The sequence below is a fragment of the Nasonia vitripennis genome, assembly GCF_009193385.2.
Source record: "Nasonia vitripennis strain AsymCx chromosome 4 unlocalized genomic scaffold, Nvit_psr_1.1 chr4_random0003, whole genome shotgun sequence".
NCBI lineage: Eukaryota > Metazoa > Arthropoda > Insecta > Hymenoptera > Pteromalidae > Nasonia > Nasonia vitripennis.
This window is the reverse complement of record NW_022279638.1, coordinates 550,843-573,328: the sequence shown is the minus strand read 5'-3', so window position 1 is coordinate 573,328 and position 22,486 is coordinate 550,843. Positions and strand designations below refer to the sequence as shown.

The 22,486-nt window shown below is 41.7% G+C and overlaps 1 protein-coding gene across 18 annotated transcripts in view; it reads left to right on the top strand.

Moving 5' to 3' along the window:
- The window catches only part of LOC100679361 (SNF-related serine/threonine-protein kinase), a 738,484-nt gene that overhangs the window by 258,877 nt on the left and 457,121 nt on the right, over positions 1-22,486 (top strand). For 3 of the 18 annotated variants that reach the window (XM_032601897.1, XM_031928110.2, XM_031928116.2), the window contains exon 2: positions 15,254-15,311. The exons of the other annotated variants lie outside the window; for them this stretch is intronic. In XM_032601897.1, coding sequence (XP_032457788.1) covers positions 15,262-15,311 — 50 coding nt within the window. In that variant the 5' untranslated portion in view covers positions 15,254-15,261. The remainder of the gene's footprint in view (positions 1-15,253; positions 15,312-22,486) is intronic. 18 annotated transcript variants of the gene reach the window in all.

Genomic DNA, 22,486 nt, shown 5'->3' with positions numbered 1-22,486 from the left:
TTCGTTCGTGCCGGTGTCATACAGCCGGCACTCATGGCCGTCATTCTGATAAAGTTTCGTGCCGTCGCAATGTGAGCACGCGTGCTGGCACGCTGTGCCGCCGAAATGTCAACATTATGACTTCCGAATGGCAGGAAAAAAAATTGTTGAAAATTCCAACGAAAGATGTCTTGGGGACGTCACAATGACGGCACGAGCGGCCAGCATGCGTGACCCCAAAATGCCCGGCACGCGATGTTATTAGGGACACTTTGGCACACTATGGCACATTTTGGCACACTTTGGCACACAATGGCACATTTTGGCACACTTTGGCACACTTTGACACACTTTGCGCACACAATCCATTTCCACTAGGGTGGCTATTGTTAATATTAACAATAATTGGATTATAAGAGTTCATATTGATTATTTAATATTTTTTCAACTCTATCAAAAAATGTGTGATTGAAAAATTAATTATATGAATTTATATATATATATATTTTTTTTGAATATTTAATCTGTTCGTTTTTATTAAAATAATATAAATATTTTGTAGCTCTATAGTTATATAAGATAACAAAATTAAAATGTTATATAACTAGAAATAATAAGGTTACTTTAGAATTTTATGATGAGATACTAATAAGAGTATAACTACTTTATTATTTTTGTAATCAGATTCAAGTATTTTATCAAAATTTGGTAATATTCGACATTAATTTGATTTTATAAAAGAGAATAGTGATTTTTGATATTTTAATTTAAATTATATTGTACATACATATAACATCAAAGTTTGATAATATTATATAATAGATTTATGATATTTGATATAAGTAAATGAGAGCAACTACTTTGTAATAAACGTATATAAATTTAACTTAAATTTTAATAAATAAAATAAAGGAATATAAGGTATAGCTCTATAAATAATGAATAATTAAAGGAGAATTAATAATTAAGTATTATCAGGTAGCCTTAAACAATAAATATAAATAATTATTCCTATATTTATAGCTCGTAGAAAATATTTAAATTTATACTAAAAGATACTTAGCTTATTATATTGTTTTTCGGAGTGACGTTATACTAATAAACTTTCTTTGAAGTAAATATTTTAAAGTTGTTCAAAAAAACTTAGAATTTTACATAATAATAACGCATAAAAATATTTTTAACTATATGTTTGCACACGCCGAAGCCGGGGCTCGCTGCCACCGAGTCATCGGCTCGTCTCCAGTACGAGCCGCGAGTGTGAACTCGTACTCTCGCGACGCGCGATATATTGTACCAACATCTTGAAGAATATAGCCATCTTTCAATTGTACACGAATGCATGAGTATCCCGTATTCCCGTTGCGTCCTTCCGACAAACCCGGTAGAGTAAAGCCGGTTACATCGTGGCGCGGCTACAGAGCGCGCGCCTGATCGGAGACTACGGAGATACGCGAAGATAGCGCGGCGAGCTTCGCACGCCGCACAGTTGTACACCGAGGCAACCCGGCTGCACAGTACGGGGTCGGCATTGCACCGACGGCTAACGTCCGTCGCCGACTTCAGCATCATCGAGGGATAGCCGTGCGGAGATAGAAAGAGTGAGTAATCTCCCTCGTTGACGCGACAGCATCTTCGCGGCTGTCGCGCTAAAGCCCAGTTGCCCCGTGACAAGTTATAACTTATAAGTAAATATAAAAAAATGATCACTTTATTGACAGTATAAAACACTATATTTAAATATTATTATGTATTATTGTGAAAATTTTGTATACACTTACAAGTAATTGTTCATGAATAATGACGTGTATAAATATGCCATACGTAAATAATTATTATTCATATATTAGATACGTAAGAATAATGTTGTATGTATATGCAAGGGTTCACCAGCTTAACATATATAACGAATATTTAGTTATTATATATGTTGTCGTTGGCGATTCAACGGTATTATATTGGTATCGTAAATGGTATCGACTACTGTCATTAACTTGGTCGATAATCGGAAGTTGTCTTTATACATATATACTGTAACGTGGCAGTTCGACTGCACGTTACAAGTGGAAAATTTGCGCCGCGCAATAGAGAGGCGACGACAACCTCGCAACGTGGCAGGTCGAGCCGCTAGTAGGCGCGCAGAAGGGGGAGTAGTTCGCGTGGGGAGCGCGCTCAGCGCTGGCCCCGCGGCCACGTGTTGCCACGTCGCGAGAGCTCGGCCTCTTTCGCTCCGCAACGCTGCTACCGATAGGACGTCTGCGCTGCTCACCGAGGTTTTCGATTGTCTCGTGACCCCGGTACCCGTGCGCCATTGCAGCTCGCCTTCGCTCTCGCTATATCGTAGCAAGTAAGTAAAAGTGTACTTAGCGTGCGAATAAATTAGAGCGGCTGTGCCTCGGATGAACGCGTCGCGACACGGTTAGTGCGACGCAATGCACTTTGACGGTCGTGGCAAGGGCGGCGAGTCGAGTGCCGTGAGGTCTCGTCGCCTGTTGCAAATTTTGTAAGCTCTCGTTTTTCCTCGCTATCGTTCCTTTCACGCTACCGTTACCCTCCGCTCAAGCTACCGTTTGTCTTTTTCACGCTCTCGCTCTCGCACAATTCCTCGCTATCGTTACCCATGTATTGTGCATATTTTCTCGCTATCGCCCTCCTCTCGTATTGTACCTCCCCGCTATCGTTTCCTCACCCCCCGCTATTCCTGTTGTGTGTCGTCGCACGGTCGTGTCGAGGTCGTCACATCGTGAAGTGGTTTTCGGGGATTTATTATAGTAGTACGGGTTTTTCACGACGCGGTATATGGGAACATAAGCGCCTGATGGACCGGGGAAATCGCATAACTCGCGAGAATACGCCGCGACGGACGCGCTGGTCGTCGGGGCCGGTTGTCGATCAGAGAGGCGAGGCGGGTATTCGACCGCACCGACAAGTCGGCGGACGGCGCGCTGACGAGCGTGGCGGTGGCGTCGATCGTTCGGTGGGCGCGGGTGATCTCCCCGGAAGGAGGTTAGAATTATTAAAATCGTTGCGGGGCCGCGTGTAGAAATTCACTCTTACTCACGATGACCTCGATTCGGCGGCGTGACGTGCCGCATAATAGTTTAGTTAGTTCGGCGTAGCGCCTCTGGACTGTAGAGGCCGCGGGTTTTCGGCAGGTTGCCGTGGTTGTTAAGAGAGAACATGAAGAATAAATACGACATATCATATCAGCGGCAAGCCTTAATGAGTTTTATGGCCCACGACCCTGTTCGATACTCCACCCATCCCTTAGAGCTAGCCGAGCTCATCTCCCACGCCTCAGGTCCCAACACACGGTGGCGCTCACACGGAAAGGGGATCGCGGGATCCTTGGCATCTCGATGCCTGGCGCCTTGGGCCGAGGCGGCCCGCCACCGTGTATGCATTGGAGTGTGACGGCGCGCGGACATAGATTTAAGAATGCTGGGCTGCGCTAGCAGACCCCAGTGTTTCAATACATACATTATATGGTTGAGGATTTTTAGTCTCTTTATTCAGAGTTAAATAGACTCTAGAAAAACCCTCAAAAGACAGGAAGTGTACTATCGTCTTTTGATGATCGATTCTTAAAAGACGATATAATCCTTAAAATACTGGATAGGTGCCGAAATAAATCCTCAAAAGAATAGTTACGTATAAATATGTGTGTGTGTGTGTGTGTGTGTGTGTGTGTGTGTGTGTGTGTGTGTGTGTATACAGGGTGTTTCATTTTAATCCGACCACGATAAAAAACCATGGAAAAACTAATTTTAACGAAAAATGACCTTAACAAAAGTTGAAGGGGGTAAAGGGGGCCATCGAATGACACAAACACCTATGACCTTGAACTCGATTTTCAAGGTCATTTGAAGGTCATTGTATTTTTTTAACGGGAACCCCTATTTTTGACCTCGGAATACGGAGCAGCGGAAAAAATTCGGAAATGACATTTCAAGTTTGCCTTAGTGACCTTGAGAAGGTCAATTCAAGGTCAAATAAGAAGTATCAGCCTAAGATTGTTTTCCTTTCAATTTTTTCGTAGTATTATCATTTTGTTATTGTAATAAACATTAAGAGAATAATTGACTTAAAATGTGATTATGCTTTGCTGACTTCAAAGCCATTTTGTAAGGTCAAAAGTGCAAAAATGCAATATCAAATGTTATGTGGAGTCCATATTTATATCCTAACTTTAGTGTTGCCCAGGAACAAGGACGTGGACGTAATAGGATTGTGTTCCCTTTGGGGTGCTTGATTAGCGTGAGTCTCCTTGCCTCTCACTTTTATTATGTACAGATTTGAATGTAGGTGCCCAAAGACACCACCATTTTTTTGGATTCTATTCAGTTTTTGGGATGTTTTCGTTAGCGAATTTTTATCCTATCTTTAGCGTTACTCAGGAACGACGTGGACACAATTGGCTACTAATTTTCCTCATCGAATTTTGCATGAATTTATTGTTGAAATAAATAATTTATTTTGTAAAGATGATTTTTCATGTTGAATTTTCCCGCGACTCATTGTTGAAATAGACAATTTTTTTAATAAGAGATCTCTTTTCATATGAATTTATCCTCTACTCATTGTTACTTACACTTAGTATTCAATAGTTTACTAGTTATTGAATAGTTATTGATGAGCCAAACTAATCAAATATCATTTGTTTAACATTTTCTCTTTTCATTCATTCACCGACACTTACAGTGGCGAAATTTAAGTTTGTCTTAACAATTTCATCGATTTTATATTTATGAATGGCGTAATATTGTTTGAACAAGTTTACATTTTTCAGAATTTCACAACACAGTTCAGCCTCTTCTCTTTTAAAAGCGTCTTTTATATAATCTAAAATTGAGTCCACGCCGCGATTAATTAATCTCGAAAGCTCCTCGAGCTGTTTAAAACGCAAATCGATGCACTCCTTTACCTGTCTTAAGCCAGCGAACGTTTGTTAATGCATAATTACACTAGGCGGACTCTCGTACTTTTTCTGCTTCTTGCACGCAGGCTGTGAAGGTGGATGCTGTCATGTTTCCTCGTCATGGCCGCTGCCGCCACCGACACTGCTGATGAACTGCTGACCGTTGTGGGTTGTCATTTCTGCTGTAGGTGCTGATGTTGGTGTTGGCCTCTCGTCGATGCCGATCGCCCTTGCTCCGAAGCTATTTGTGAATGTGACATCGTGATTTGGAAGGAGGATCTTACTAGGATTTCCAAAATCCTGGTAGAACGTGAAGGAGTGATTCAGATATGCATCCATAGCCTCCATCTGATCTTTGATCACTTCACAGCTGTGTGTGTCGAGTGTCACATACTTGGTTGGCGATCTATTGGCAAAAATTTTTAACACTGCTCTGTAGTAACCGCCGTAATACTCCAGGCCTATGGTTGCACGCTTGCAGTTTGATTTGTTAAGCGCGTACGTCGTCGAGTACAAGTTGCAGGTGATCAGCTTATTTTTCCAAGACTCGGCACTTGGTGCTGCAGCTGCTGAATCCATTGCAAAGATTTTTTACACACGAGGTCTACTTGACGAGAGTGTTCTTATGACTAATGGCTGGCGACTGCGCCACGACACCTTTATAAAGAATGGGAGGACAAAGAGCGAGCGTCAACGAGTCGCAGTTCTTTCTAGAAACGGCCGTTACAGTATTTACATTACATAGTGGAACGAGACACGTTTGATATCGATAGAAGTTGTTTTGTTTAACGTTCAGATAACAAACGTCCGGTCTTGGCTGTGCAAATCTGATTATAGTAACCCCGTCCTGTAGAACTCGTGTGTGGGAATGCGTTGACTCGAAGATGGCGATGACGCATTGTTTTATTTTGCATTCTTCTCATGAGCCTTCGATAAAACTTAACGGCTAATGCGTCATTCTTGACAAAGTCTGATAAAAAAAAACGTAGATATTTTCGCAGAGAAATGCCAGTACACATATGATACAGAAACATAATGCAGTGCTCGCCACATACTTTAGAGTCGACGCTCTGCACTTGTTTTTTATTCCAGTCGAATCGCGTGCAGTTTTTTCCGAGTCGATCAAGATGATTCTTTGATACGGGTGCAACTCCGTAGCTGTCAAAGTAAATTCCGTATCCATTTTTATCTATGAAGATGGCAACCCAGTGTGATCCTGGCTGATTGGAGGTGTCGAGATTCGTTACAATAGCTGTCGGTGTGGATAGCAATTTCGGAACATGATTAGTAGCGTAAACTCCTATTGAATCGGCTTTTAATCCTCTAATAGCTGTGATTATTTGACGCATATTCATGATGATGGTGCATCTACGTACTCTTCTTCTACCGCGCCTTATTTTTTCTCGTCAGCATCTTTTTTAATTCCGTCCACAACGTCGCTAGTTCGAAATCATTCGGGATAGTGATATCTCTCCATCTGCAGCCGATCGTAATCTAATATAGCTTGGTACATTACTTGGCTATTTATGTCGTACGGGTCGCTTCGATGAGGACTGGCAACGATTAAGTGTATCCACCTTCTGATTTGATAGGCTCAACGCAGTGCGCAAAAATTTTTCTTGTTCTCGAATTTCTTGATACCGTGGCTGGTACACAGCAAGACGTTAGGGAATTGCGTAGAGAGTTCGTCAAACGAAGGCGCACTAAAATCTTCTAAATTGGTGATTCTTCGAGCCACTACTTTTTCCAAAAACTTGGCTTTTGCCTGGCCACGCACGTATATACGGCGCGCGTCTTTCACCAAGTTGCACAGATTACATCGCAGATTCTTGAACGAGATATCTCCGTCGTGCCACTCTAAACCGTGTACATCGAGAGTGCAGTAATTATTCGTCTGCTGCATATCCGCGGGTAATTCGGTAAAACTGCACGGCGCGCGAATGATCCAATGACCAACTATACGGCTCTGGAGAGATAAAACTCCGACTTCTTTGGGAGTAAATTTTTTATTTATAGCCCGAAAGCCTTGAATATCGATCACGTAGTCCGTCATGATGACGATGATGCTGTTGCTGCTCGAGTACGTTAGGTGCTGGCTGTTTCGAGAGGGAGACTAACTGCAGACTGTCAACGCGCTCGCCCTATAAAGCGCGAATCAAAAAAAAAAAAAATTTTTTTTTGAGGTGCTGCGATCGAGTGCGTGCGCATCAAGCGCTAAAATCCGTTACGATTTGGCGACTAGAGTCGATTTTCAGAACGTTGTCGTACTCTGCGTAAACGATACAGTTGATAGCAGTGAGAAGAGCCGCCTCAAATCTCACTTCTATGCGTATGCTACCCAAGCGCATGAGATTCCAATGTGTGGCACAGTGTGCCGATAAATCAGGAGTGAGATCGAAGACCGTCAAAAAATTACCTTTGTAATAGTTGTAGCGATTGATGCCAAAACCTTCGTTGAGAAAATGCACGCCTGTGCCCGTGTAAAGTGTTTGAAAAGCGTCAATGTAGAGTTTGTCGAGACCTGTGAAACGTGGCTGCAAAGGTTTGCTTGGAATTTGTACGCCGTCGACGTAGAGAGAAATATAATTTATAGAGAAGTGTGGAAAATTAAAAGGGTTTAACGCGCGGTTTCCGTTGAATGCTTTGTTTTCCACAAAGCCCAAGATTATTCTCTTCGGCAGCTGACCGTGTATAACGTTGTCGATCGAATCGCCCAATATTCCCGAGTGAAGAGTAAACGACTTAATTTCGACTCGATCGTCGATTCTGTGTAAAATATTTGCGATTTTCCAGCCCTTTGTTCACGATCATAGGTGTTGTGTCAGTGCTCACCGCATTAGCTGGCGACTCGAAACCGCCGCTTGTGTCGTCGTACCACAGATTCGCTGTAAGATGTGACTCTTTAGCAGCCGGAGCGTAGTTGAGAAGCGTCTCGATGTACGCTCTGTAAGGATAGGCGTTATCAGGCGGCGAAACAATTTTCTGATTGAAAAAAAAACGTCAATCTGATTGAACATTGAATGCATGAAATTGTTGATCGGTCCAACTTTAAGGTCTTCGGTCGTTGCGGTAGCCTCGTCAGTGGGTACGATTTTAGCTTGAACATGAAGCATAGTGTGAGCCAGATCAAAGTAATGCTCGCTACCTGCCGGCACGACAAATTCCAATGGTGCGTCGACATCGTCGCTAAGAGACGACACAGGCTTATAACGCAGAAAGCTGCTGCTTTCAATGGACGTTTGGGTGGCTGGAAGCGTGAAAAGATGCAGCTCGCTGGACATGCATTCCGTCCAGTGAGAATGTAAAAATGTCATTTTTACCCCGAACTAAATACGCCTTGGACCAAAAATATCCGTAACACTTCTCAAACTCTGCTGATGCTGCTGCTTAGTACTTATCTTTGTAGGCCTCTTCTTTGTTTTTCTCGTGACTCTCTTCTTCCGTCCTGCCGTATGTTGTTTACGTTTTTTGCTAGAGCCGATTGTACTCGATGTACGTGTCTTTCTCAACTGACGCCTTCAATGCACTGTTCGTGATTTATAACCAGAGCCTTTCATTATTTCTGCTATCTTTTCACCGGCTTTTCTCTTCAATTTGTTTCTAGACTCTTTAGTACGATATTTGAACGCCTCCTTGAAATTCGAGCCGTTGTTTGCAACGTCATCCAACACGTTGATGCCTGTGCGCACAGCCTCTTTGCCCACAGCTCCGGCATCGGAAGCGATGTACGGAAGAATTTTGCGAAATAAACCTCCGAGCCACGCATCTACACCTCGTCCGCGCTGATACGTTGAACCGGAATAGACGTGTCTCACTCCTCCACCGCCTACTTGCTCGTCGTAGTAGCGTATGTAGTGACTCATCGTGACATAGCGTTGATCTTTCTCTCTCTCTCTCTCTCTCTCTCTCTCTCTCTCTCTCTCTCTCTCTCTCGCTCGCTCTTTCTTTCTCTCTCTAGCGATTACGTTTAAAGTGAAGCGTAACCGTCAGCGTTCCATATTCGAATGGTATTCACACTCCGTGCTGATCCCTTATATCTATGACAATCGAGCGAAAACTGTGATGTAAAAGTGGAATATAATGAGCAGGTGTAAAATGTCTCACGATATTACTGACGAATTTGTACTTTGCACTATCCACGGAAACTATACGCAGTAGAGCAGCTTGAGTGTCGCCTACAGTGTGTGGCTCGCATACATCCGTGTACACGTAGAGCTGATCGGGAATAGCTCGGGAAAGCGATGCTGGTCTGTTTCCTAGCGCGACTACACTGCCCATTGACGATGTGACAAAGGTGCCGTTTTTTCGCCGAGTCTCGGAATCTTCGAAACCGAAAATACGGCAAATTTTTTCGTTAAACGTTGTCTGATGCTGATCAACGCAGGCGCACTTGCGTTGTAGCATGTAGTAGCCCTTTTGAAAGGGTGCAACTTCGAGACGCAGGTGATCGTGAAAGGCGGCTGATTTATTTATTTCGTTGGCTAGTTGCTCGATCTTGTCGTAAATACCGTGCGGAAAAAAATGCGTTTCCTGCTTTGCCTTTTCCGACTGTTTAAACGTGTAAAAGGCGTCCGATTCTTGAATGTGCGTGACAGTACTCGGCACGTGAATTTCGACGAGCGCAACGGACCAATTCCCGCTGAGTCTGAGCTCGCGCGAGAGCTGCGTTGTAAAGCAGCTGGTGGCGTTTTCGTTGTAGTACGTCATACTGCTGTTGCCAGGCAGAACTAGGTAAAAATCGTTCTGGTCCATTTTTAAATTTTTTGTACTTCAGAGGCTTTGATCCACGAGTTGAGTTTGTCCGGATAGCCAGCCCACTTGACGAGTAGCTGCTTCTTCGAGCCACGACCCTTTGTAAGAATTACGCGTTCTATTTTGAATTGCTCAGCAGCGTCCGACATGCGTTTCGTACTAACGTGAGCGAGCTCCTCGAGATAGAAAAAGCCGTCAATCTCCTCGCCGTTCAAATCTTCCAAGATGAACGTTGGTAACTGCTGTCTGTTCGATATGCGCTTAATCTTGAAAACTTCCCAGCTAAAGTTTTTTTCGTATCCCTTCTCGAAAGTATTTTTCGTGCGACTAATGCATACGTAAGATCCGGGCTTGTATTTATTGATTACACCTGACGCCATCTTTTCGCGATTCTTGTAAGTCGATTGCAGACGAGCTCTTTTCGCTAAATTTTTGCGCGTTTTCGCAGCATTATAAATGCTCACGTCACAGGGGCGCATCTTTGTACCACTGTGTTGAGTATGATTGTAAGCCTCGGTGATTTTCTGCACCACGTCGATGTAACGTTGCGTCTTATTGTGAGAAAAGTATCGCCACATTCGTTCGCGTATAGTACGGTTTAGTCTTTCCACCACAGCCGCTTTGATATCGGGGTTTCGAGCTGTACGAAATTTGATGTCGCGTTTTTTCAAAAACTCCTGAAACGTGGAGCCTACAAACTCCTTACCCTTGTCGGATTGTAAGAGTATCGGGACGCGACCGTTGCTGCGTTCGAGTATTCGTCCGAAGGCTGCGGTGACGTTGGCTGTAGTTTTATCGCGTAGAGGCTCCAGCCACGCGTGTTTACTCAATACGTCCACCACTACGAGTAGGTAACAGTATCCGTCGTTGTGTTCTTTGATCGTGGTTAATTGAAGCAAGTCGCACTCCCATACGTCGTCAATGTTGCTCACGTTGTAACTTAATCGCGGAAATTTACGCTTAACGGGTCTGTGAAGAGTATAGGCGTCTTGATTACTAAGCCACTCGTATATACGTTCTTTCTCCCGCGTAACAGCCGCGCTAAATAATTTGTCTTTTCGATTTACACGCACGAGATTGCGCGCACCTGCGTAACCAGCCTCGTGCGAGACATCGTAGTATTGCTGCTCGTACGACGACGACGACGCCATGCTTAAAAGTTTGCGAGACGTAGCCACTTGTTCTTCGCTCGATTTCTCGTCAAAGCAGGCGATGCCGGTGATTCGCTGCTGCTGCTGCTAGAGTTGTGTATTTCCATCAACGCGTCGATGCTCTCTTTACTAGGCAGTCGTCGTTTCGCTGTATTATTCGGCTCTGTCAAATTTTTACCAATTTTCACTATTTCCGGGTTTCCAATAAGCTTTATCGGCGTGTCGACTGTCTTGATGAATTTGGCGAAAGGTAAACGGCCGATGGGCACTTCCAATCCAGTGTTTTTTCCTGCGTGCGACAACGTCGCTAATCAGTTCTATAATGTTGGAATCTTGTATGGGTCGGCCGTCTATACTGATTCTGCCAGTGCTATCCCACTTGAGACGATCGCCGGCAACGCTTTTCCAGTGTTTCAGCAGAAGACGCGTTTTTTGAGCGTAACTCTTGGGCACGCTGTCGAGTATTATTTCTTCAGTCATTGGTGCCGATGTGGCCTCTATTTCGTCGACGTCGCGCTCGTAATCGTGTTCAGCGTGACGTTCGGAATCTTTGAAAAACAGATATCGCCGCAGTACTTGTAAATAGTTTTGACATTTTTCACGCTCATCTTTAAATTTATTCAAATGTAGAATTGTGTGCATCTCGGAATCGAGTCTCGAGAGATTGTCGCCGCACGTTTGAACAGAGTTTTCACACGACTCGTTTACTACTGGCGGTGCTGCTGCTGGCTGAACAGCTGAATATTTCAGTTATAGTATAGCCGAGTTCGATGGCTTTTCGCAGCTCATCCGCCACCCAGGTTCCGCTGAACTCTCGCTGACTCGCACCCGAGTGGCAACAATCGCTCTGCCGCATCTCTTCGCAGCATGTACGACACAGTGCGAAGAGAAGCTTGCCGTGCATTTTTACCGGCAAAAGAGGCTGATACAATCTACTCGGCGGTAAAACCTTACATTTTACCAGCCCATCTATGGCCGAAAAATTGTTGAGATTGCCACCCGTCGTCAGCTCATCGGATTTCTCGCCGACGTAAACCTTTGGATGACCGAGCGGAAATCTGCCTCGTTTACAAACGTAAGGATACAGCGAGCGTATATCTGTATACAGAATACGCTCGCCTGGCTTAGCATCGTAAACTGCGACGAAATTTTCGGTCCGTCCGCCGAAGAACACGTCACGATGATTAAGCGTTATTTTGCTGATTAGCGGATGCTCCGACACGTACTTTCAGGGTTTTCGCGCTTGACTCTGTCAAACTCGCACTCCCAAATTTCGCGCGTCTCGTAACCGAGCTGTTGGATCTGCGCGATTTTAGCGCGTGTACTCTCGAGCAACGCGTCGAAAGTACGACCCCCAGGCATTCGGCTTGTTGCGATTGTTTTTGGAACATTCAGGGCAGCCATGCGAATAGCAGCCCTAGTATTCAAAAACAATGGGATTTTCTGCTGGATTGGTAGATGGTAAGAATCCGTCGACCAAAAATCCCTGTGCGGCTGTGTAAGTATGTTTGTGTGTGTGCGTGCGCGCGCGCTCGTGTGTCATTTTATTATTTCATTACCTTGTAAGCTGAGTCATTCCACTCGTACGCGTTTTTTAGTAAATAAATATTGTGTCAGAATTTCTCTTTTTATGCGTGCAAAACCCACCACTCCCATCAACGATCCCCAAAGCCGAAATTTAGAGTAAGCTTTGCGGTACCGAGTAGTAGAGTTATATATGCACGCGTTCATTTCGATGCGAATCATTCGTCAAGCGACCGGCAAAGCAGCAACTCGACCATGGGACAGGAGCAGAGCAAAGAGTAGAAAAAAGGTTCTACGTGGGAGGAGAGACAGCCTCTCGTGAGAAGCAAGGAGCCAAGAAAGCAGAAAAATCAGTCGTCATTCTCAACCAACACTTTCTCGTATCCAGAGAAAAGCGGTTATAATCTGTCTAAAAAATCCTCCTCCTCCTCCTCGTCACAGAATCAAAAATCCTTTTCCACAAACACCTTTTCGTGCCCCGTAAAAGACGGATACAGCAAGCTGAAACGCTAATTACAATAATATATATTTCAAAAAACAATCGGCCCTTTTCAGGGCCACCATATAAATTATATACGTGGAACAATCTCTCTCTTTACAGCGCAGAAAGGATCAGAGCCGGTGCTAGGGTACAATATGCTGGATCGGCCTGCAAACAGCAGGTATACGCGAGCGACAGGTAGACGGCGGCTTTGGCGGACGCGCGCGAGTATGGCGTAGAGAGGGGAGAGAGAGAGAGAGAGAGAGAAGCGGGTCCGGTACAGCAGCGGCGGGAGCCACCGCGCCAGAGCTCACGGGCTACTATATTGTAAAAGGAAGGGGGTTACGGGCTGGTATAGCTGGTATGGAGTAGACAGCGAAAGAGAGAGAGAGAGAGAACGAGAGAGAGAGAGAGAGAGAGAGAGTCGCGCTCGGGTCTGCTTGAGTAAAAGGGGGAGGGCTGGCATCGTATGCGTGATATAGCTTTTGTTTAAAAATTATTTATAATTATTAATAAATAAACAAACAAAACTTTGTTAAACATTTCTAATTATAAATAATCAAATAAAAGTCACCCATCGATGACAGACTGTTTATGACAGTAGCGGTCGTAAATCATGTTTATTAACCTTATGGCATCGCATGCGTGATATAGCTTTTGTTTAAAAATTATTTATAATTATTAATAAATAAACAAACAAAACTCACCCATCGATGACAGACTGTTTATGACAGTAGCGGTCGTAAATCATGTTTATTCACCTTATCAGCTACTGTTGATATAAACATGGGCTTCTGTTTACATAAACAACTGGCGCCAGCCACGGGATTGGTGACGTCACTCTACGCCACGCCCAGCCTCTCCATACCAGCCCATATACTACTGTCGGCGTCGCGATCAAATGACGCGGCGTCCGTCAAGATGGTGTTCGGTCGTTATAGTTGCCCTTTGGAAATCGCTGGTATTTATTCGCTCGTTGTTGCCTTTCCCGCAGTGGGAATATTTGCGGTAAAGCGCGAAAATCTCCTAAAACGTCGCGAAATCCACCGCAATAAGGGATACATCGGTGGCGGTACGAACAACGGTTATTCGTAAGGCGAAACCGCGACTACTACTGATTGAGAGGATAACGCTACAGCCGCTCGACGACGCCACGCAACTATTTTACGGGAATTTCGGGTTGCCGGACTTAAAAGGCCAACGGCGTCTCGACTTAGTGTTCTCCTAATTGCTGGATCTGTTGATAGACAGCGGCTCGATGGTTCTTCCTGATGAGGCTGGATCGCTTGGCGATCAACAGCGGCGCTACGCAACACCAGAGACCATTACTGGATCGTTTATCGACTCTACAACGGCTCAGTAATTCCCCTTTTTCGAAGCTGGATCGCTTGGCGATCAACAGCGACGCTACCCAATTAGTCGACGATTTCTGGATCGCTTAACGATCAACAGAAGATTGACAATTCTCCGAATACGTTGCTGGATTGTTGAGCAATCGACAGCGGCTCAACAGATTTATTAAAATGGCGGGATCCAGTTAGATCGACCGCGTCTCAACGCCCCGAAACGAGTATTCTCCCGTTCTCGACACACGTAATTTCGTTCCGCGTCGCGTACCCCAAGCAATACATCCACGACCAACAATTAGTGGCCCTCGTGCCGAATATGTAACAACTTACTTAATCTTCTTCTTCGACTCCAACTTCTTCCTACTGCCCGGCGACTTCCTCTAGCTCTCGCTCTGGATCCGTTGAAATGGGGTTGGTGGTAGCAAGTGCGTCCTTTCGGTTCAGCAGTCGAGGATATTGTGTTCTAGAAAGAAGTCTCGTTCACCCTAATAGTCCTGCGCGTTCCCGGAAAACCCGAATCCGCGCCCCCTATATTAATTAAAGGCGGCACGACACCGCCGGCGTCAAACGCATGGACGCTCCCTTCTGTCCGCGTCTAACGAGAGAGAAAGAGACAGCGCGAACATGTCGTATAATCCTGACGCGGCATCTAGCTCTGAAGTTATATTCATCTCATCGTGCAGTCGCGGTGCACGGGACTCCCACTAGCGCAATCGCGCCAGTGCGGTGGTATGGCTCGGTTAGTGGTGCGTGCTAGTTGTGTATGCGCGCTCCCCCTACTAGTCTCACCGACTCCGCGATAATACTCGGTTTCGCGCGCGAGCCCCTCTCTCCGCGCATGCTCTTTCGATCGTCCCACCGAGCTACCGCGGTACGCTCACAGATGCGCGGCCATGATGCGCACTCGTCAGTCCGCCTCCAAGTATGATTACAATTTGTTAAATTGCACAAGTGTTCCATGTATGTGTATCCTGCTTTCAATAAAGTACTTGAATGGAATTATTAGATAAGTATTTTATTATAAATTAAAAACAAAAATGATTGCTTAAAACTTTTTCTATTAAGCATTTACCTCGTGGAATTTATTTTATTGTTGCAGGTTCTTCAATGTTTATAATGTTTCTAGCAGATGAATTTGTCAACCAGCCTCTTGATTGGTAAAGTATATTATTTTTCATTTATTAAAATTATTTGTATATAAATGGTTTATCTTGTATATAAATGATTTTGTTGCATTTTATTGCAAAGTATAATATGTCATTGATATTTCATTATAGTCAAAAATTGCATAAAAATTTGTTTACGGTTAAAATTATGATTAAAATATTGTTCTTATTTTTATTTTTATTATTGTTATTATTAATTTTTCAATGCAATAATGATTGTTATTTATGATTGTTATAATTTGCTATGTATAATCTAGTTACAATTTAATTAATGTATACAATGCATAAGTTACAATTTAGTAAAAGTATCTTGTTCAATATTTGTTTAAGAAGACGATTCTGTGATGCAGTAACCATATATCATTGAGTTAATGATTTAAATTTTTATAATTTATAATTTTTATAATTCTGAGGCATAGTATTATGTTCAGTGCAAGCAAGATTAAAGATTTATTGTTTTAGATTTTGTGTTTATATGCGGTAGTTGTATATGTATGTACACATCTACATATATGTAACTGTTTTTTACAATATTCATTAACAATTGCCCGTAATTGCCTTAAAGCTGCTGACCGCCGTAAATGTTGGAAAAACATGCCTTAACAGAGGAATCCGTCGGGAATACAAGTTTTCCAGATTTCGTGCAAAAATTTTCTAAGTCCTCAATTTCCGAAAAACCCATGTGTGTCAAAATGTGCCAAAGTGTGCCAGAGTGTGCCAAAGTATACCAAGGTATGCCAAAGTGTAATAAATTTCGGAATTTGAACACTTTGGAACATTATGGCACACTATGGCACACTTTGGCACACTTTGGCACACAATCCATTTCCACTAGAGGACATGATAAAGTAGTGGTTGACAAAGACAAGCCTCTACCGTTCACAGGCTTACAGGATACGGACTGTGCAATAAAATATATGGTGATTATGCGTGTACTTTAAAAAAAAAGGAGTGATAAGAAAGTAACAGGATTACGAGATTCAGGAAGATAGAAGAGAAGTTTTAGTCAGAAAAAAGGTAAAAGGAAGTAGAGTTAAAACATTTTGAAAATTTAGTCTAGGCATGGTGTAGAGTTAAAGTGGAAAAAGTTAGTTCAAGCAATTATTAGCAAGTATGTGTAATATAAGGTTATTTTGAAAATTTAGTATAGGCGTTGTGCAAAAAGTTCGTTCAAAAAAGTATGAAATGTAATATAAGGTTTTTTAAGCAATTTAGGCTAGGCGTAGTGTAGAATATAGTATATTCAATATATATATATATATATATGTGGGGGCTCCCGCTGTCCACCACCGGAGTCACCGCAGGAAGCAGCGCCTGATCCCCAGGCCTGACTTCGAGTGAGCAGCCGCTCCATCCGGCCACTGCCTCTCCCGCGGCGCCCCCCCCCCCCCCGAGCCGCCACGATGGGTGGCGAACTGGCGACGCGGCGAGGTTCGAGCGCCATGTTAGTGAGAACGCTCTGAACCGCCCGACAGGCAACGTCGCAGCGTGTCAGAGCAATTAGAGAGAGAGAGCACTGTATCGAATAAAGTTTCGTCGCTTAGTATTTTATTAACAACGAGTACATTTTATTTCTCGACTCCTCGAGACTGGTGAGGATCCTCTATTATCCTGGACCCGTAGCATCCAAATATATATATATATATACACATACTTTTACTAATTTTTCTACGAAGTGACTTATATTACACTTCATACTTTTTTAAACAAACTTTTTGCGCTTGAACTCACTATATATATTGAATATATTATATTCTACACTACGCTCAGCCTAAATTTCTTTAAAAAAACCTTATATTACACTTCATACTTTTCTAAACGAACTTTTTGCGCTCAAATTGGGAATTCTTTGTCAAAAAAGCCACCCCCCCCCCCTTGCCCATTTCAATTTTGGGGAAAAAAATTTTTTGAGCATATGAAAAAATTTGTCAAGAAGTGTAGTTTTTTATGCCATTAGGTGTTTTTTGAAAAAAATTAATTTAACCTCAAAAAAACTGTCTAAAGTGAGGCATCTCGCAAAAAGTGCCATTTTTTAGTCAAAAATAATCGAAAAAAATATAACTCCTCAATAATTTTGACCAAATTACTCATTAAAAGTATTTTGGGAGTCGCTGAACAAGAATCCGATGTCAAATTTCAAATTCAAAATGGCGGATCCAAGATGGCGGACATTTTTTTTCTTACTGTTGACCCATTTCTACTAAATTCTGTATGTTGGGGTTTTTGGGATCGCTGATTAAGATTCCGAATTCGAATTTCAAATTCAAGATATTTGATCCAAGATAGAGGATCTTAATTTCGAATTGCTGAATGCAGATCCAAAATGACGGACAGATAATTTCTTATTATTGGCTGTATTCTACAAAATTTTGTAAACGGAAGTTTTTCAGGTCTCTGATAACGAATTTGATCTCAGGTTTCAAATTCAAGGTGGCGGATTCAAGATGGCGGACATTCCTTATTTATCATCAAATAATATTCAAAATTCGATATTAAAAAATATTGATGGTCAAAAAATATTAATGTTCACTTAATACAAAACTGAGGTTAGGTTAACAAAATTCAAAATAATTTTTTACATATCATTCATAAATATCCAAAGAAAAAGCGCCCAATATCTCAAAAAACTGACTATCCTGAAAAGGACTGTCGATACTGATGTGAGAATAAAGGGTCACAAAAATTTGTGGAAAATTGATCAACTATCCTAAAAAGGACTGTTGAATATAAACCACAAATTTTGTTATTGAACCTGAAAAGAAATCTCAATAACTATCCTAAGAAGGACTGCTATTGAGAGTACGCCGATGTTGAAGAGCACCCAATATCTCAATAAGCCGACTATCCTGACAAGGACTGTCGATACTGATTTGAGAATAAAGCGCCACAAAAATTTGAATTGAATCAATTTAATAATTCTATACATTGGAGGGAAATAAAAATATGTCGTTAATTTAATCTCAGATCCATAATAAAAAAGCAATGTCCGCCATCTTGAATCCGCCACCTTGAATTTGAAACCTGAGCTCAAATTCGTTATCAGAGACCTGAAAAACTTCCGTTTACAAAATTTTGTAGAATACAGCCAATAATAAGAAATTATCTGTCCGTCAGTTTGGATCTGCATTCAGCAATTCGAAATTAAGATCCTCTATCTTGGATCAAATATCTTGAATTTGAAATTCGAATTCGGAATCTTAATCAGCGATCCCAAAAACCCCAACATACAGAATTTAGTAGAAATGGGTCAACAGTAAGAAAAAAAATGTCCGCCATCTTGGATCCGCCATTTTGAATTTGAAATTTGACATCGGATTCTTGTTCAGCGACTCCCAAAATACTTTTAATGAGTAATTTGGTCAAAATTATTGAGGAATAATATTTTTTTCGATTATTTTTGACTTAAAAATGGCACTTTTTTGCGAGATGCCTCACTTTAGACAGTTTTTTTGAGGTTAAATTTATTTTTTTTAAAAAACACCTAATGGCATAAAAAGCTACACTTCTTGACAAATTTTTTCATATGCTCAAAAAATTTTTTTCCCCAAAATTGAAATGGGCAGGGGGGGGTGGCTTTTTTGACAAATAATTCCCCATATATATATATATATATATATATATATATATATATATATATATATATATATATATAATTATGCATAGCCATATATATATACACATGGTGATGAGTATGATAATATACAGTTACAGTGCAAGTGTTTATTATAGTTAGAGTGAAAACAATTCATATTTCCTTAAGATTTAAGGTTATACAGAGGGATAAAGTATCAAATATACGTATATATAGATATACATATGCTCAATGATGGCTTAGAATATAGTATATTATACATATATAGTCATTGTACAAGTATTTCATAGAAGCAAGTGTGAAAAGTTTAGTTTTTCAAGAATTTAGTATGGGTATAGTGAAGAAATGTCTGTTTCTACCTTTATTGTTCTATAAAAGTATGTCTAAAAAGATGCATATACATGGTGATCATGTAGAATATAGTATATTTAATATACATAGTGAATTTGACTAAAAAAAGTTGTTTTGAACTAGTATGTTGTGTAATATAAGGTCACTCTATAGAATGAGGCTTCGCTACTAGAAAGACTTTTTTCAAATGGGTATTTAGGCTTTTTAAATACAGTGAATTTGTTCAGAATTTAATTTTCTACAAAATAGCCATAATACTTTTATGAAAAAACCTTTTTGTAAAAAATGAAAGAATTGAAAAAAAACACATTTTTGGTCAAATCCAATAGGCTTTCGCTCTGGGTATAAGACGTTTCTTCGAAACTCTTTATACGGGGCGAGTGCCTAAAAATCACATGTTCAAAAGAGGAAAACTTACAGTTTCTGTCATAAACGTAACTAACATAAACGTCATAACTCGTAAATGACTAGTTTGTGTGTTAGAATTGTGTGCCTCTTTAGATAAGTTTGATAAATCTGATGTAAGAACTATATTATTTCCTATATAAGTCTCTGATTCATTGGTGGGCTGCGTTACAGTTGACGAGTTTTTCTCAATATCAATATCTTTCCAAGTAGACCGAGCTCTTCCATTGGTCAAGTTTTGTGACTCATTGAATAGCATATTCATATCCTCAGGATTCGCGGGCAGTTGGGTGAGACCCATTTCACTATTTGAATTGCCGATATCTCCTAAAATTTGTTTTGGGGGAGTTCTTTGGCTCTGCTGATTTTGATCACTGAGATGCTGAACATTCTCTTGCCCATAGTACTGAGGTACAACATAGTACTGGTTACTCCATGGATATTTTGGAGCAGTAGTATTGATTAAGTTGCACAAGTTGTTAGTGCGTTGAAATCCTGGAGCAGGAGTGTAGCTAGTGCGTTGAAATCCTGGAGCAGGAGTGTAGCCACTGCGAGTGTAGGCACTGGCCTGGGTTGACGGACAAGGAGAGTACGCACTGCGTTATGAAGATGGACGAGGACTGTATATACTACGTTGTGAAGATGGACGAGGACTGTATCTACTACGTTGTGAAGATGGACGAGGACTGTATGTACTACGTTGTGAAGATGAACGAGGAGTGAGTGCACTACGATCACTCGATCGTACGGGCTGTATAGACTGCGTTGATAGCCATGTTGCTTTGGTTTAGCTAAACAAATTTAATTATACATTTATATTATTATTTACCTGACAAGATGAGAATCAAATAAAAATAATCTATGCGTATATTTACCGGTATCATCTTTCTTTTCCTTTTTAATAGATTTGAGTTAGAAGCCATCTGTATCCTTCTTGGAAGAATCAATAATTTCACAGTCTACAAAGAATTAAATACAATGGTAAATAAAACATAAATTTTAAAAACATGATAATAATCTAAGTTCTTACCTTTCTCTTCGTGATCTGATCGTAATCTTAAATCTGATCGTAACCTCTTTACAGACGCTTTATTTCCAAATTCATATACCTTTATCAGGTCATGCAAATCACTTCGAAAATCAAGCATATTCTCTTCGCTGATATTTCTTAATAGTGGAATGATCGTTTCAAAATAACTACCATTCAGTCTATCCCATTCTGAAATGTCCTTCTGTATACGTACTACTTTTTCCGTAATATCACTATTTTTATTGCTCATCGTTACTGATGGTCTATCTGATGGAGTAGCTTTTGTAATATTTAGAGAAACGGTCGATTTGCTGGTAGATTGATCTAGGAAAAGGCCATTCAAATTGCCATCTGACGAGTTTGATACAAGAACACCAATTATAAACAAAAGCGATTTATAGTAAGGCCATTTCGATACGTATACGTCTTCAAGACCATCACCTGAGTGATGTATCGTAACCAGATGATTTTCTGCTTTAAACTTTCTCAGCAAGGCTTTCCATTTAGCTTGTGCAACGGATTCTGAAATAAAAACAAAAAAGTCTACTTATAACGGCGCTCGGTGTAGCGGTGTGCGTGAAAACGCGTATTTACGTCTTCAGCTCATGACGAAGCTACCGCCAAATGTCAAAACGCAAATATTGCAACTGTAGTTTCACTTGAAGCACGATAATTAACAGAAAGATACATACTACAAAGACTCGCGAGAGGCTATTGCGACTTTGCGACATTGCGACTTTATTGCGGAAAAGCGAGTCTCTTTGAGGTTATTATGCACATTATACTCACTGAGTATGTTGATTCTTACAGCTAATTTTCCCCACTCAACGCCCAAAAGATTCTTGTTACTATTTTCGGGTAAAGTTTTATTCCAAAGCACTGACTTTCGTTGTACCTCATTAATCAGAAGCTGTACTGTACTTTCGTCCATCGGCGTTGTGTTCTCTTTTAAAAACACTGTCGCTCGAGTACGTGTGTATATATTGCGGCTGAGGTCACAATAAAGATTACGTAGCAACGGAGTACGGTATGTATGCATTGCTAATCATGCAGAAGCGTGGCGACGCACGCGAAATGCTGAAAGCGCCCTGAGCTGTATTAGAGGCGGCAAAAGCTCTGTATATGTATGTATCTGTACGAGTTTTGGCTCTGCGGAAAATAGGTACGTATACTCGGCACACATCGCTGGTGTTTACACCGATTCGCGATGATGATGGACGAGTATAGAGCGCCGTGCGGCGTTGCCAAGTGTGGCTCGGGTGCATTCGTATAGCAACTCAGTACGTTGAGGTGCTGGTAAGGGAGGATTTCGAGCGACCGCGTGACTTACCGATAGAGCACGAGGACTCATAGCTCTTCGAATGTTTTCGGAGTCGATCGATGCGCCCCGGTGTTTATCTTCGGACTTAAGAACTGTACGGAAAAGCTCGGACGCTTCCGAAGTAAGTTTGATCGGACCTAACGACGCTCGATCGCACTGAAATAAAACTCAGCCATTTTCACTCACCAAAATTACCGTAAAGTTCAGTAGTTTTAAAGAATCAGTTCAGTCGTTTTTGCTCGTGTCCCGAGTAAGCGACCAATTTTACGAGTCGCGACTCGCCAAAACTATCAGTGGCTCACCGTTGTTCTTACTGAATAGTCGTTACGGTGGCAGAACGGACTTAAAACTACCGAACTTTACAGCAGAAATGACTGTGTTTTTTTTCAGTGCGGTCTTACGAACTGCAACAAACCTCGAGCGTAGCTCGAACATAACAGAGAGCCTATATGCGTGAGGCGCGAGCG